The sequence below is a fragment of the Chinchilla lanigera genome, unplaced genomic scaffold (genome assembly GCF_000276665.1).
Source record: "Chinchilla lanigera isolate Chin_1 unplaced genomic scaffold, ChiLan1.0 scaffold00015, whole genome shotgun sequence".
Taxonomy (NCBI): Eukaryota; Metazoa; Chordata; class Mammalia; order Rodentia; family Chinchillidae; genus Chinchilla; species Chinchilla lanigera.
In genome coordinates this window covers 9,942,339-9,955,047 of record NW_004955416.1, presented here as the reverse complement: position 1 = coordinate 9,955,047, position 12,709 = coordinate 9,942,339, and the positions used below count along the sequence as shown (strand labels likewise).

The 12,709-nt window shown below is 41.4% G+C and overlaps 1 protein-coding gene across 2 annotated transcripts in view; it reads right to left on the bottom strand.

The window, feature by feature from the left end:
• Nucleotides 1-12,709, bottom strand: part of Tubgcp4 (tubulin, gamma complex associated protein 4) — a 28,941-nt gene that overhangs the window by 7,588 nt on the left and 8,644 nt on the right. For both annotated transcript variants that reach the window (XM_005381387.2, XM_005381385.2), the window contains exons 6-11: nt 11,770-11,849; nt 10,815-11,016; nt 8,261-8,426; nt 7,984-8,108; nt 2,045-2,095; nt 1,469-1,574 (exon numbers count right to left, since the gene is read on the bottom strand). In XM_005381387.2, coding sequence (XP_005381444.1) covers nt 1,469-1,574; nt 2,045-2,095; nt 7,984-8,108; nt 8,261-8,426; nt 10,815-11,016; nt 11,770-11,849 — 730 coding nt within the window. The remainder of the gene's footprint in view (nt 1-1,468; nt 1,575-2,044; nt 2,096-7,983; nt 8,109-8,260; nt 8,427-10,814; nt 11,017-11,769; nt 11,850-12,709) is intronic.

Here is a 12,709-nt window from a genome sequence, read left to right as displayed (position 1 = left end):
CTGCAAAGAAAGAGCACTCGGGCTGATGGAGGGCTGGCGGTGGGACACAATGGACAGCTGTTGCTTCTGCCTGGTCAGCATTAATTTTTTTTCCTCTTGCTGGTAAAAGTGCAGCTGGCTCTGGGGGCTTGGTGCTGTGGCCTGGTTCTAGGGCAGGCGGCTTATGTGGAATGTCACACTCTGTCTCGCTACCCAGTTCAGGCCAATCTAGGGGCTCTATTTAGATACTTTTAAAACAGTGGCGCCCTTCTTGTGAAATCAGCAGGCACTTAGTGGGCTGGAGCCTATCCTGCTCCCACTCACAATGGGCCTGTCTGAGAAGGCAGTGGTGAAGGATGGAAAGAGGCACTTAAAACATCACGCGAGCCACAGAACTATCACACCTCAGTGCTTTCCAGTGAGAATCAGAATGTTCTTTCAGTTCTTGCTCTCAATTTGTTTATGTGAGTTTGAACTGAATTTTCTCTTTCCTTCTCTTTTGTCTCTCCCACCTTCTGTCTGTGTCTCTGCTTGTGCCCCCCCCCCACCCCCCAGTCTGTGCTGGGAATCTAACCCAGGGTACCACACATGCTAGGCAAACATTCTACCATTAAGCTATATTCCTGAATTGGGTTTTCTTATATCTGCCACCAAAAAAATGTAAGTACAGTGGACATACATTGTTTTATTGAGTTTGGGGGGAAAAAATCTTGTATTTTTTCCTTCCATTTGATTTTTTTTCTTTTTGGCTCTGATCCTTACCCAGCTCTCTTCATTGAGTCTGAATGGGAACAGCCATTAACTGTAGGGGTGGACACTGCTGAACTAAGCCTGTCCTAGTGTCTGACCTCTTTATTGATACAAAGTAAGCATGTGACCTGGACTGGGCCAATCAGAACCCTTCCCTGGAATTCTTTAACTTGTTACCAGAGAGACCAGGTATGGTTCCTTTACTAGACCCTGGGGGGGAGGCGTGTTCTGATGGCTCTAGGTCAGTAGAGTACAGGCGACACAGACACAGGGAGAGAGAACTCTCATAGTATCTAAGTCCTTCATTTCAGTTGTTGAGGCCCAGTTACATACCTGTCCCACTTGAGTTTTAGACAAAACAGCAAATTCCCCGTTTTAAACTAGGCTAGATCAGGGTAGGTTTCCACTGTCCATAACAGAGAATTCTATGCAATACTGTTAAGTCACACTAAGTCCCAATAGCCCTGTAAGACAGATGTGCTACATCTGATGAGATGAAGCACCCGGTTTGAGGCCTGTACCAATTCATCCACAAAGAACCACCAGGCACGGTGCTGCTACTAATGGCTGTGGTGTGAAGCTGACCTGCAAGTCTTCCACCTCTGGAGGTGCTGCTCTGTGACTCACCAGGCCACTCATACGGGCCACTCGTAGACTAGGCCTAAAAGCAATAGCCGCAGCCAAGAAGCATCCCAGGACTTCAGTAAGCTAGACATTCTTGGGGCCGTGGGACAATTACCATGCTCGGTCACTGCAGTAGGCGGCGTTTTTAACATGTGCTGAGCGGTGTCAATGAAGGCCTGAAACAGTTCTCCTCGTCCCAGAAGGTAAAAGTCTTTAATGATCTGAGAAAAGAATTTCATTGCAAATCAGTAAAGCAGGGCCAGAGGTCTTTGCTATACCAAGGGAATGAGACATGTAACTCCCAATCTTAGTGGTCTGAAAGTCATAGGCATTTGGCATTTCAAAAAGGCATGCATAGCAGGATGACTGGTTTGCATTCAATATCATGTAATCAATGGCAACATAATTATCTCACACAGGAGAGTAAACTCCCATATTATAGGAAGTCTGTGGCACAAAGTACTGTCTGCTCACTTGAGTAAGACCTAGTGAATCCCTGTGAAGTCTAGATATAGTCAATAGTGCTCTTGGGAAAGGTTAGAGAATGTAAGTCGGTGTTTCCTAGCACCAGTGTTAGAATTAATTAAAACAGGGCTGTGGATACAGCTCAGTGGCACAGTGCCTGCCTGGCAAGTGCAAGGTTCCAAGTTCGATCCCCAGTACCAAAAAAAAAAAACACAACAGTTATTACCTTTAGCTGACCCAGTAAATCTGACTCTTCTACCATCAGCTTCCAGAGATGCTGTGAAAACAACCAACAGAATTTCATTACAGCAGTGCCTGCCTGTCAAGCACAAGGTCCTGAGTCCAATTCCTAGTACCCCCCACAAAAAAAGAGTTTCATTATAATGAAAAGAAAAAGAATGTTTCTGTACAGATCTAGCAGTGTGCTGAGGACAGAATACACACAACTGATTCATTTACTCTCAGTAATGAACGGATAGCTTAACAGTAAACAAAACCACATGATATAAATATTCTGAAATTAGTGGTAATAGCTGCATACCATTGTGAATACAGTAAAAGCTATTGAGTTGTATGCTATTTTAAGATGGCTAAAATATTGGCTATTATGTTCTGTGAGTTTTATTTCAATAAAATTAAAATTTAGTTTAAAAGTATGAATATGAACTGGGTGGGGTGGTGCATGCCTATAATCCCAGCACTTGGGAGGCTGAGGCAGGAGGATTGCCACAAGTTCAAGGCCAGCCTGTGCTATATAGGTAGTTCAGGAGCAGCCTGTCTCAAAAAACCAAAGGGGGAAAAAAAGTATGAATATGATTTACTACATTAAAGTTTTAAGAAGAAAAACCATATGATTACCTGAACAGATATAGAAAAAGCATTTGATGAGATTGTATGTTCCTGATTTTATTTTATTTTACTTCATTTTATTTTTGAGACAGGGTCTTGCAATATAGTTCAGGCTATCCTTGAACTCACTATTTAGCCCAGGCTGGTCTTGAACTCACAGTGATTCTTCTGCCTCAGCCTCCTGCGTACAGGGATTACAAACAGGTGGCACCACACCCAGCCCCAAACGGTCATGACTAACTGGTATCATCACTATCTTCACAGAAAGTCCAAACGAATGGACACACAGAACGTGAGAACAAGTAAGAGAATTCAGCAAGGCTAATGACTGAAATGCAAAACATAAGTGCAGAGCAGGCATAGAAGGTGAAGTCCTGGCTTTAGGATTTGCCCAGTGAAGGCATCAATGACAGTCAAGATACAGAGATTTCCCACCCTTCAGTGACCTCCCCACAAAAAACTGTCATAAAGTAGGAAGTGGTCTCTTCCAACAACACACCTTTCTAGACAAAGTAGCTGATGTCCCCAGGGGGATATAAGCTCCTTGGCCAAAATAACTGGGCCTCTGAAGAGTAAAATGTACACCAGGCCTGGCAATCCTGCTGCAACGACCTGACTAGGTGCCTTCTAGATCTCCCCTGCATGAGGTACCTCTCACCCTAGATGCAGAGTGTCTTGCCTCTCATCAACAGTGCAGGAACGCTATGGCCTCCCTCCCTGAGAGCAGTCCTTCCCAGTAACTGGTGGATCCAGGGGCATAGCAGCCTTACGCCAAGCCCACCTGGAATGTCTTGAAAGGGCCCTTAGACCATCACAGCTCTGTGCAGGACTGGCCAGGGCACCTGCTGCAACTGCCCCCAAAATATGAAGAAAAAACTCTTCCAAATACTTTATCAGGCCAGTATTACCCAGACTGCAAAATCCAAAGGACAACACACACACATAAAAATAGCACTAGAGACCAATATTCTTGATGAACACAGATGCAAATATCTTCGAAATAGTGGCAACCAAGTCCAATAACACATTAAAAAGATTAGTTAACACGATCAAGTGGTAGTCATTTCATTCCAGGGATGCAAGGATGGTTCAATATATGCTAATCAAAGTGGTTTAAATCAAAGCAAATCAATAAAAGCACATCATTAGAATAAAGGTCAAAAACATCTGGTCATTTCAGATGCAGAAAAGATATTTGATAAAGTTCAACCTCACTTCATCATAAAAATTAGAAGCTGAGCACAGTAGTGCAACGCCTATAATTCCAGCAATTCAGGAGGAGGATTACAAATTGAAGGCCAGCCTGGGTAACACAGTAAGATCCCACCTCAAAGAGCAAACAAATCAACAACAACAACAAAAAACATGAACAAATTAAGTAGAGAAAGATTATACCTCACATATAAAGGCCATGTTTATAATAAGCCAACAGTTACCATTATATTCAATAGGAAAAAACTGCTTTTTAAGAACCACAAGGTAAGAATGTCCCCTTTCAATCTTTTATTCAACACAAAAGTTCTAGCCAGAGCAATTATGTAAGAAAAAGAAATAATGGGCATCCAAATTGAGTTTCTGCGCACCAACAGAAACTATCAACCCAGTAAAGAAAAATCTATAGAATGGGATAAAATACTTTTAAACCATACACCTAACAAGGGGCTAGCAGTCCAAGGCCTTAAAAGCAAACCCAAAACACTAATTAAAAAAAAAAAAGAGGACTAAACTTACATTGACATTTTTCTAAAGAAGACATATAAATGGGTAAAGGCACATGAAAAATGCTCAACATTACTAATTATCAGAAGTAGGCACATTAAAACCACAACAAGAATCATCTCACCCAGTAAGAGTGGTTATTATTAAAAAGACCGAGGGTAACAAGGACGTGGAGAAAGGCGAGCCTTGCAACTGTTGGGAATATAAATTAGAAACAGTATGGAAGTGCTCCAAAAATTAACCACATTAATACCATATGAGCCAGCAACCCCTCTCCTGGGTATACATCCAGAGGAAATAAAATCAGTCTGCCACAGAGGCTTCTGCGCTCCCATGTCTACTGCTGCGCTAGTCACCAGAACCAAGACATGGAAACCACCTAAGTTATCAGTTGATGATGGATAAAAAATGTGGCATAGACACAATGGGATACTATTGAGCCTTTCGAAAGAATGAAATCTTACCATCTGCAGCAACATGAATGAAATGGGCACTATTATGTTAGGTAAAATAAGGTGGGCACAGAAAGACAAGTACTACATGATCTCACTCACATGTGGAATGTGAAAAAGGTGATCTCCTGTAACTCGAGAGTACAGTGGTGGTTACCAGAGGCAGGGAGAGAGGAGGGTTAGGTGGGGAGGGACAGGGAGAGCTTGAGCAGTAAGTTACATTTAGGAGCAAGGAGATATGGTGTGCTACTGCACCAAGACTAGAGGCAACAGTAACACACTGTGCATTTCAAAAAGTTAGAAGAAAGGATTCTGAAAAAATTTGCCATAAAGAAACAAATAAATATGCTTGACCTAAATCATATATTATGCAATATATACATGCATGAAAACATTTTATAGTACCCCATTAAATGCACAATTTTTTTATGGCTACTGGCTTGTTTTATAAAGTATTTTTTTTCTTTGTGGTACTGGAGACTGAACCCAGGGCTTTGCACACACTAGGCAAGTGCTCTACCACTGAAATATGTTCCTTGGGCTTTTTGGTTTTTTTTAAGACGAGGTCTAGCTAAGTTGCCCAGGCTGGTCCTGAATTTATGATCTTCCTGCCTCAGCCTCCTGAGTTGCTGTGAGTACAGGTGTGCACTACTGTGTCCAGCAACTGTCTTTTTATGCATCAGATACTTTTTTTTTTCAAGACTGAAGATGCACCTCATCAGTAGAGCAGTTACCTAGTATGCACAAGGCCCTAGGTTTGATCCACAGCACTACCAAAAATAAGATAAAAATTCTAAGAATTTTAAGTTAAACAAGAAACAAATACAGAGGCTAAATAAAAGACTAAGTAAGAAAAAATTTAGATAAAATGTCAAATAAAATGTAAATAACCACAGACAAGGAGAGATTTTTAAACAAAAGGTAAGTCTATAAGAAATTTATTTAAGTCTTTAAACAAAAGGTAAGTTCATAGAAAATACCAAAATTGTTTTTAAAAAGAAATGTTTTATGCCAATAGGTTTTAAATAGACAAACTGAAATTTTCCCTTTTAAAAAAAAAAGTAGCTCAGATTTCTTTCCAGCGAAGTTCAATGAACATTTTTTTTTTTTTGGTTTGGTACTGGGAATCGAACTCAGGACCTTGCACTTGCCAGGCAGGTGCTTATGCCATTGAGCTATATCCCCAGTGATGAACCTTTATTTAGTGTCTTATATGAGTGATTCTAAAAAACAGAAAAGAACAAAAGCTACATAGCCCACTTTATAAAGATTACATAATCTCAGCCAGGCGTGGTGGCACATGCTTGTAATGCCAGCACTCGGGAGGCTGAGACAGAAGGATTGTTGCGAGTTCAAGACCAGCCTGGGCTACAAAGTGAGCTCAAGGCCAGCCTGAACTGTATAGGGACACCTTGCCTCAAAAAGACAAAAAAACAAACAAACAAAGATTACATCATCTTACTCCAATACTACCTAAGAGTAAGACAGGAAGAGAACAGTCTTATTTCACTAATGAATATGATGCAAAAACTCTAAATATTTGCTAAACAAATCCAGTAGTGTATTAAAATATAAAATAATCGTGATTGAGTAGAGCTTTTCCCAAGAAGATTCAACAGCTGAAAAATCTAATCAGAAATTTAAATATGAATAGGCAAAACCAATAGAAAAAAGGACTCAACATAAGAAACTGCACCTTCATTGGTACCAAAGGGACAGATGGTAAGTCAAGATCATTTATGGTTAAATCTTTTTTTTATATATTTTTCAGACAGGGTCGTGCTATGCAATTCAGGCCAGCCTTGAACTCACTCTGTAACCCAGGCTGGCCTCAAACTTGCAGCAATCTTCCTGTCTCAGCCTCCCAAATGCTGAGACTACAGGTGTGCACCACCACACCTGGCTATGGTTAAATCTTTAAAAATATATTTTCATAATGAGCCAGGAGTAGTGGTGCACATCTATAATTTCAGCACAAATGTGGTTTCCTTTTCTGATCACATCTCAGAAAAATCCTAGGTGTCAGACAGCTGTTATGTAGACACAAAAAAACAGACCTTAGAATGACCATGAAGTATCACCACACCTGGTTTCTTATGGGCAAGTAAATAACCAAATGATCTAAAATCTGTATTTCTGTTCTTTAAAAATTTCAAGACACTACCTTACCTCAGTCTATACCCTGAAGCAAGCTCCTGTCTAAAAGGGGTGATATCTTCAAGTCCTTCTATCATTTTTTATTAACTGTATTTCTGTTCTTTTACCATTTTTGTTACAACCGTCTGGATAGCATAATTAATGGAGGAAAGTAAATTTTTATTTTATTGTATGAGATGTCAAAATTAGTTTTATTTCTTGTGAAATTCTAAAGTGAATACGTTGACAGAAATTATATTTCCAGTTTTGTAAAAAAACAATCGACAAAAGACCTGAAGCTCAGACTCTTTGAAATTTCTTAGAATTGCAGCTAATAGATTTTTAGGGACATTACTGTAACATCTTTTAGCAATGAAAGAAAGCAATGAAAGAAAGTTCCCAGAAAGAAAAGTTGGGAGTGTTTTGCAAATATGTGTTGTATTCATCCCTTTGGGATATCACTTTCCTTCCTTTTTAATTTTTTAAAAGTAAGTGTTGGCCCTGGAGTTAGTGGAAAAGGATCTGGAATACTACCTTACACAGATGGGATAAGTGTTTAAATAAACTATTAAACAGGAGGCATAATAATAAATATCTTTCATTTGTTGGCTCTTAAAAAGATTATGCACGTAAAGCCTATCTATTACTATAATGCTCACTATAAACCTCAGGAATATTTAAGTTTATCAAATTAAAGTAATATTAGGTATGTTATAAAGTAACTTTAAGTTTTCTGAGTTATTTTTTGTTGTTTCAGTACTGGGGCTCGTCTGTGCTGGATGTTCCCAGCCATTTTTAAAATTTTGAGACAGGATCTTGCTAAGTTGCCCAGAGGCAGGAGGATCTCTGAGTTCAAGGGCAGCCTGAACTACAAGGTGAAGACCCGGTCTCAAAAAAAAAACAAAAAACAAACAAACAGCCTGAACTACTAAGTGAGTTTAAGGCCAGGCCTAAACTACAGAGTGAGACCCTGTCCCGAAAATACAGACAAACAAAGAAAACAACAAACCTCAGCCACAGTGCTTCGAATACCATCAACCACCTGCTCAAAATCCACTAAGCTGAAAAGAGGCTGCTGTTTTAGCCGATGCAGCTCTGCAGCAAAAGTGTCCTCCTGGTTCTTCAAAATGGACCCTGTAAGGAGAGGAGAGCTCTGTTACAGGGAGACAGGATAGCCGGTGAGGCAAGGTGTCCAGAGAGGCAGTATCTTCTGCTTGCTCTGGGCCATGCAGGCTTAGGGGAGAAGAGCCTCTGCACTTCCAGCTCATGGCCAAGGAGAGCCCTACCTTTTCTCGTCAGAGTCACATTCTGGTTTTCAAACATCTGCACAGACTCTCCAACGAAGAGGATTTTTTCAGCAACCCTCACTGGAATGTAAGATGGCAAAATCTCCACGCGTAGGGAAAACTGCTTGAGAGATGGTGCCAGCATGTTCTCTTCCTCAATCAGGCGCTAGGAAGGAAATGCCTCTCTTCAGAGACCAAGCATGAAGTAAGGAAAGGAAAATGGGGAGGTGCCTGGTTACTCCCCCAAGCCATGATTTCTATTTTTTAGAAGCAGGGACTGTAAATCTGAACACGCACAATTCTTAATCAGCACTGCTGCAAAATGCATTTCTTTCTCAGGCAGCAGAGTGGCAGGACGAGTCTGGGATTTGAGTCTTCCTCCTGCACTCACTGTGTGAAACGTGGACAGTCAGCCAATTGTAAGAACTGCTGTTTTTCCAGGTCTATATATGTTTGCTCTGCTATTCCTCAGGCCTCTCCTAGACCTCTTCCTTTTCCTCTTGTTCTACAGTACACAATACTCTTCTGAGACAATCACATTTTTGTGGAGTCAATAAACGGAACAGTCTCCATCTTTTTAGCTCACAGGCCTCTCTGCAAATTATAAAAGCTGTGCACCATCCAGGCAAAGGCGCAGGCATTATAACATTTTGAGATCCTCTTGAAGCCACCAATGCCCCACAGGTTAAAAACTTCGGAGCTATATGCTAGTGACACATTTAGTTTTGTCTATTTATTTATTTTTCGAGGCAGGCTCTTGCTATGCAATTCAGACTGACCTTGAACTCACTATGTAGCCCAGGCTAGCCTGGAACTCCCAGCTATCCTCCTGCCTCAGAATCCCAAGTACTGGTATTACAGGAGTGCACAGCCATGCTCAGCTCCATGTGTGGATTCAGATAAAGCTATACTGTTCTCATTAGCCCCAGGCTTAGCTCACTGGACATTTCCTCAAATTCCTTACTAGGGAAGGGGCAGGGCGGGGGGGGGCACACAACAAGGTCTCTCTATGTAGTTCAGGTTGGCCCCCACATGGTCTGTCTAGCTGGCCTTGAACTCACTGCAATCCTCCTGCCTCAGCCTCCCAAATGCTGGGATTATAGGCACGTGCCACCACACCTGGCATTTACTCATACTTATAATGCCTAAAATTAGATCCATCTTTCTCCCCCCAAACCAGCAATGCACAACCCTATCAACACTTCACAACTGCTGAAGACAGAACCTTGGGCATTATCCTTGATTCTTCTCTCTTTACCCACAGCCAACCAATCACTAAGGCCTATTGATTCCACCTCCTAAACACCTCTCAAGCTTTCTACTCTTCTCCATATTTACCACCATTAGTTGATGACACTATTATTTTCCACCTAAGTATCCTCATCACTTTCCTGTCATCTAATCTTGGTTTTTAAAAATATGATTCCTTACACAGCATCCAGAGTGATCATAAAGTCTGACTGTTACCCTTTTGCCTAAAAGTCTTCAATGAGTCCCAGTTCTTTGAGGTTCAATTCCACATTTCTTCCTGCTGTTAGTAAGGGGCTTCATGCTCTTGCCTCTGTTCAACTCCACAGCTTCATCAATTGCCACTTACCCTCTCCCCTCTACCATCTCTCACACATTACCTAACCATTTCTATCGAATTACTAATGGTTCCCCAAAGGAGTGACAGCCTCTGTAACTTCACACACATCATTCTCTCCGCCTGGACATGTCTTGTCCTGTCCTCCTAAACACTGCAATCCAGACACATACTCCACTGAAGAGCCTTGCCTGGTTACTCCATTTTCCAAAAGCACCTATGCTTACTGTTTTTCAGAACATGCAAAACACTATAATACAAGTGTCTGCTTTATTGTAAATGAAACTATAAGCTCCTTAAGGACAGAAACATTTTTATATACCTATGTAATTGTGACATTTAGAACCATGCCCAGTACATACTAGGTCTTCAAATGAAACATAACAAGGTAAACGGATGGACAGATGAATAGATGGATAGATGAATGAATATGGACAATACACAACTCTGAGGAGTCTAATCAAAGCTCCAAAGTCATTTTAAAAGCTACAAGGTAGCTATAGTTTGTAGAGAAAAGACTTATTACTTACCTCCTAAATGCATATAATAGAAAAAGAATCTTCCAAAAGGATGGAACCTAGTGCATGCTGGGTAAATGCAAGTATTCTACCACTAAGCCTCACTCCGAGCCCCCTACAGCCATATTTTCTCAGTCTCACACTAGTACAAAGAAAGCCTAGAGTTTACACATAAGGTGTCTAAACACCAGCACTTGGGAGGCTGAGGTAGGAGGATTACCGTGAGTTCAAGGCCAACCTGGGCTACATAGTGAGTGCAATGCCAGCCCAAACTTCACAGCAAGACCCTGTCTCAAAAAATAAAAAGCAAGCAAGCAAGCAAACAAACAAACAAAAGTCTATGGAAGGTGTCAGACTATGATGAACAGAGGAAGGATCAGCAAAAGACGATTTAGCTGTAAACACTGCTAACTGCTGGTAGAGAATTCTGGGCTGCTTGTTGGGCTCTCACCAAGTCCTGGAGTTCTCGCAGTTGCTTTCCTGTCAGTCCCCCAATGCCCAGGTCCTCCTCATCCTCTTCTGGCTGGGCACTGGTATTGCCAGAAGATGGACCCTGTTTGATAAAGAACTCTTCATACTGGTCCAAGAGAAGTCCATGAAGCATCCAGGCTGAGAGCTGCTTATACATGACCCCATGACACACTGCCAGGACTCTGAGGAGAGGGAGAAGCAAGAATTTTAGAACTTGGTTGGAGAATACCGAACCCTGCCAACACTGCACATTTTATTATGGGATTTGTCTTCCAGTGGGTTAATAGTTTATCTACTGAATTTATCTTTATTTAGCTTTTCTTCTATTATTGGTAACTTTCCAATTTCCTGATATAGCAGACAACACTGCAGTGAACAATGTTGTACATAGAGTTATTTCCTTCTTTCAAATAACTTTGTTAGGAAAAAATTCTTGAGTGGCATTATAGGATTATTAAATATAAGTATTTTTTTTTTCTTTTTTTTTTGTTGTTGTTTTTTTTCCAGTACCAGGATCAAACTCACAGCCTTGTGCTTGCCGGGCAGGCACTAAATCCCCAGCCCCTAAATGTAAATACTTTTAAGAATGATGTGAAAACACTGAAACTCCCAGTACATGTGTATGAACATAGTAAGCAGGCTCTGGTACATGTAATGGGAATCCTGCAAGAATAACGAGCTCCAGAAGTTGAAAAGGATTGCCTGGAGGTGACTCAGAAGCTAAGCCTGGCTTTAATACTTCACTTTACAACCCTTTTCTGCAATGCCTGAGCCGCTGTAAGGATTGCATGGGTTTCTCTGCTCACAGGGCTTTCCTATCCTGGTCATAACTCTCCCCAGAAGAAACTGAAAGTGACCTGAAAATATGACATATGGGAAGTTAAATCACTTGAACTCTTCCCTCACCCCAACCCTGGAATTAAGCCACGGCATACTTTTCTAGGGCACTTCGAACAGGAGGCAGACCCCCACAGCTGTGTTTGTAGACTGTCTCCAGGATCTGACATCCATGAATCTGTGGAAAATACAGCCTTGTTAAATTGGGTGGTTTTTAACAGTTCACTGAATATAAACATATACTCCGTATTCCAAGAGGGGACAGACAATCCAGGAGAGAATGGAGATAAACTGTCTTAGAAGATTTCCACATTGTGGTTCTCCAATTTTAGTATACGTGCTGCCGAAGGGAGCACTGTGGTTCTCAAAGACAGACCTCTCATGGGGCTGGGGACATAGCTCAGCAGCACTAGTGCCTGTTTGGCTAGTGCAAGATCCTGAGTTCGATGCCCAGTATAAAAAAAAAAAGACAGACCTCTCCTGCCAACATTGTCAGTGTCACCTCTGGCCTCAGGAGAGTGCAAACTTGGGCAGGATCAGCAGTCTGTCTGCACCAATCCTCTCAGAGAGGATAACAAATACCAAAGTGCATGGGAACCAGTGCACCAAGGAAATCAGAAGCATTTACAGTTAGGATTCCAAAGCCAAGGAAAGCTCACTTTTTCTGGTTGGAGCCCAATTCAGACCACTAAAGATATATACTTTCTCCCAAATCCACTGCCTCTATGTCCTTCATGCTTTTTTTAAAGGTATCATTTATATAACATAAAGCCTATTTTAATTATTTAAGTTTTAATTTGCAGCACTGCACAGCCATCACCATAATCCAGTTTCATCACATCCCACCACTCCTAAAAGAATCCTCTCTGCTCATTTGCAGTCAAACTCCTTCTCACACACCCACACTCTTGACCACCTCGTATTTCAGCCTCTGTAGAGCCTCAGCACATTAGCCTATCATCCTGTAGGAAGGAAGATTCACCCACGTGCAATCCCACTCTTCATTTTCCATTCTCCTTCCCGCAGCCCACAGAAACT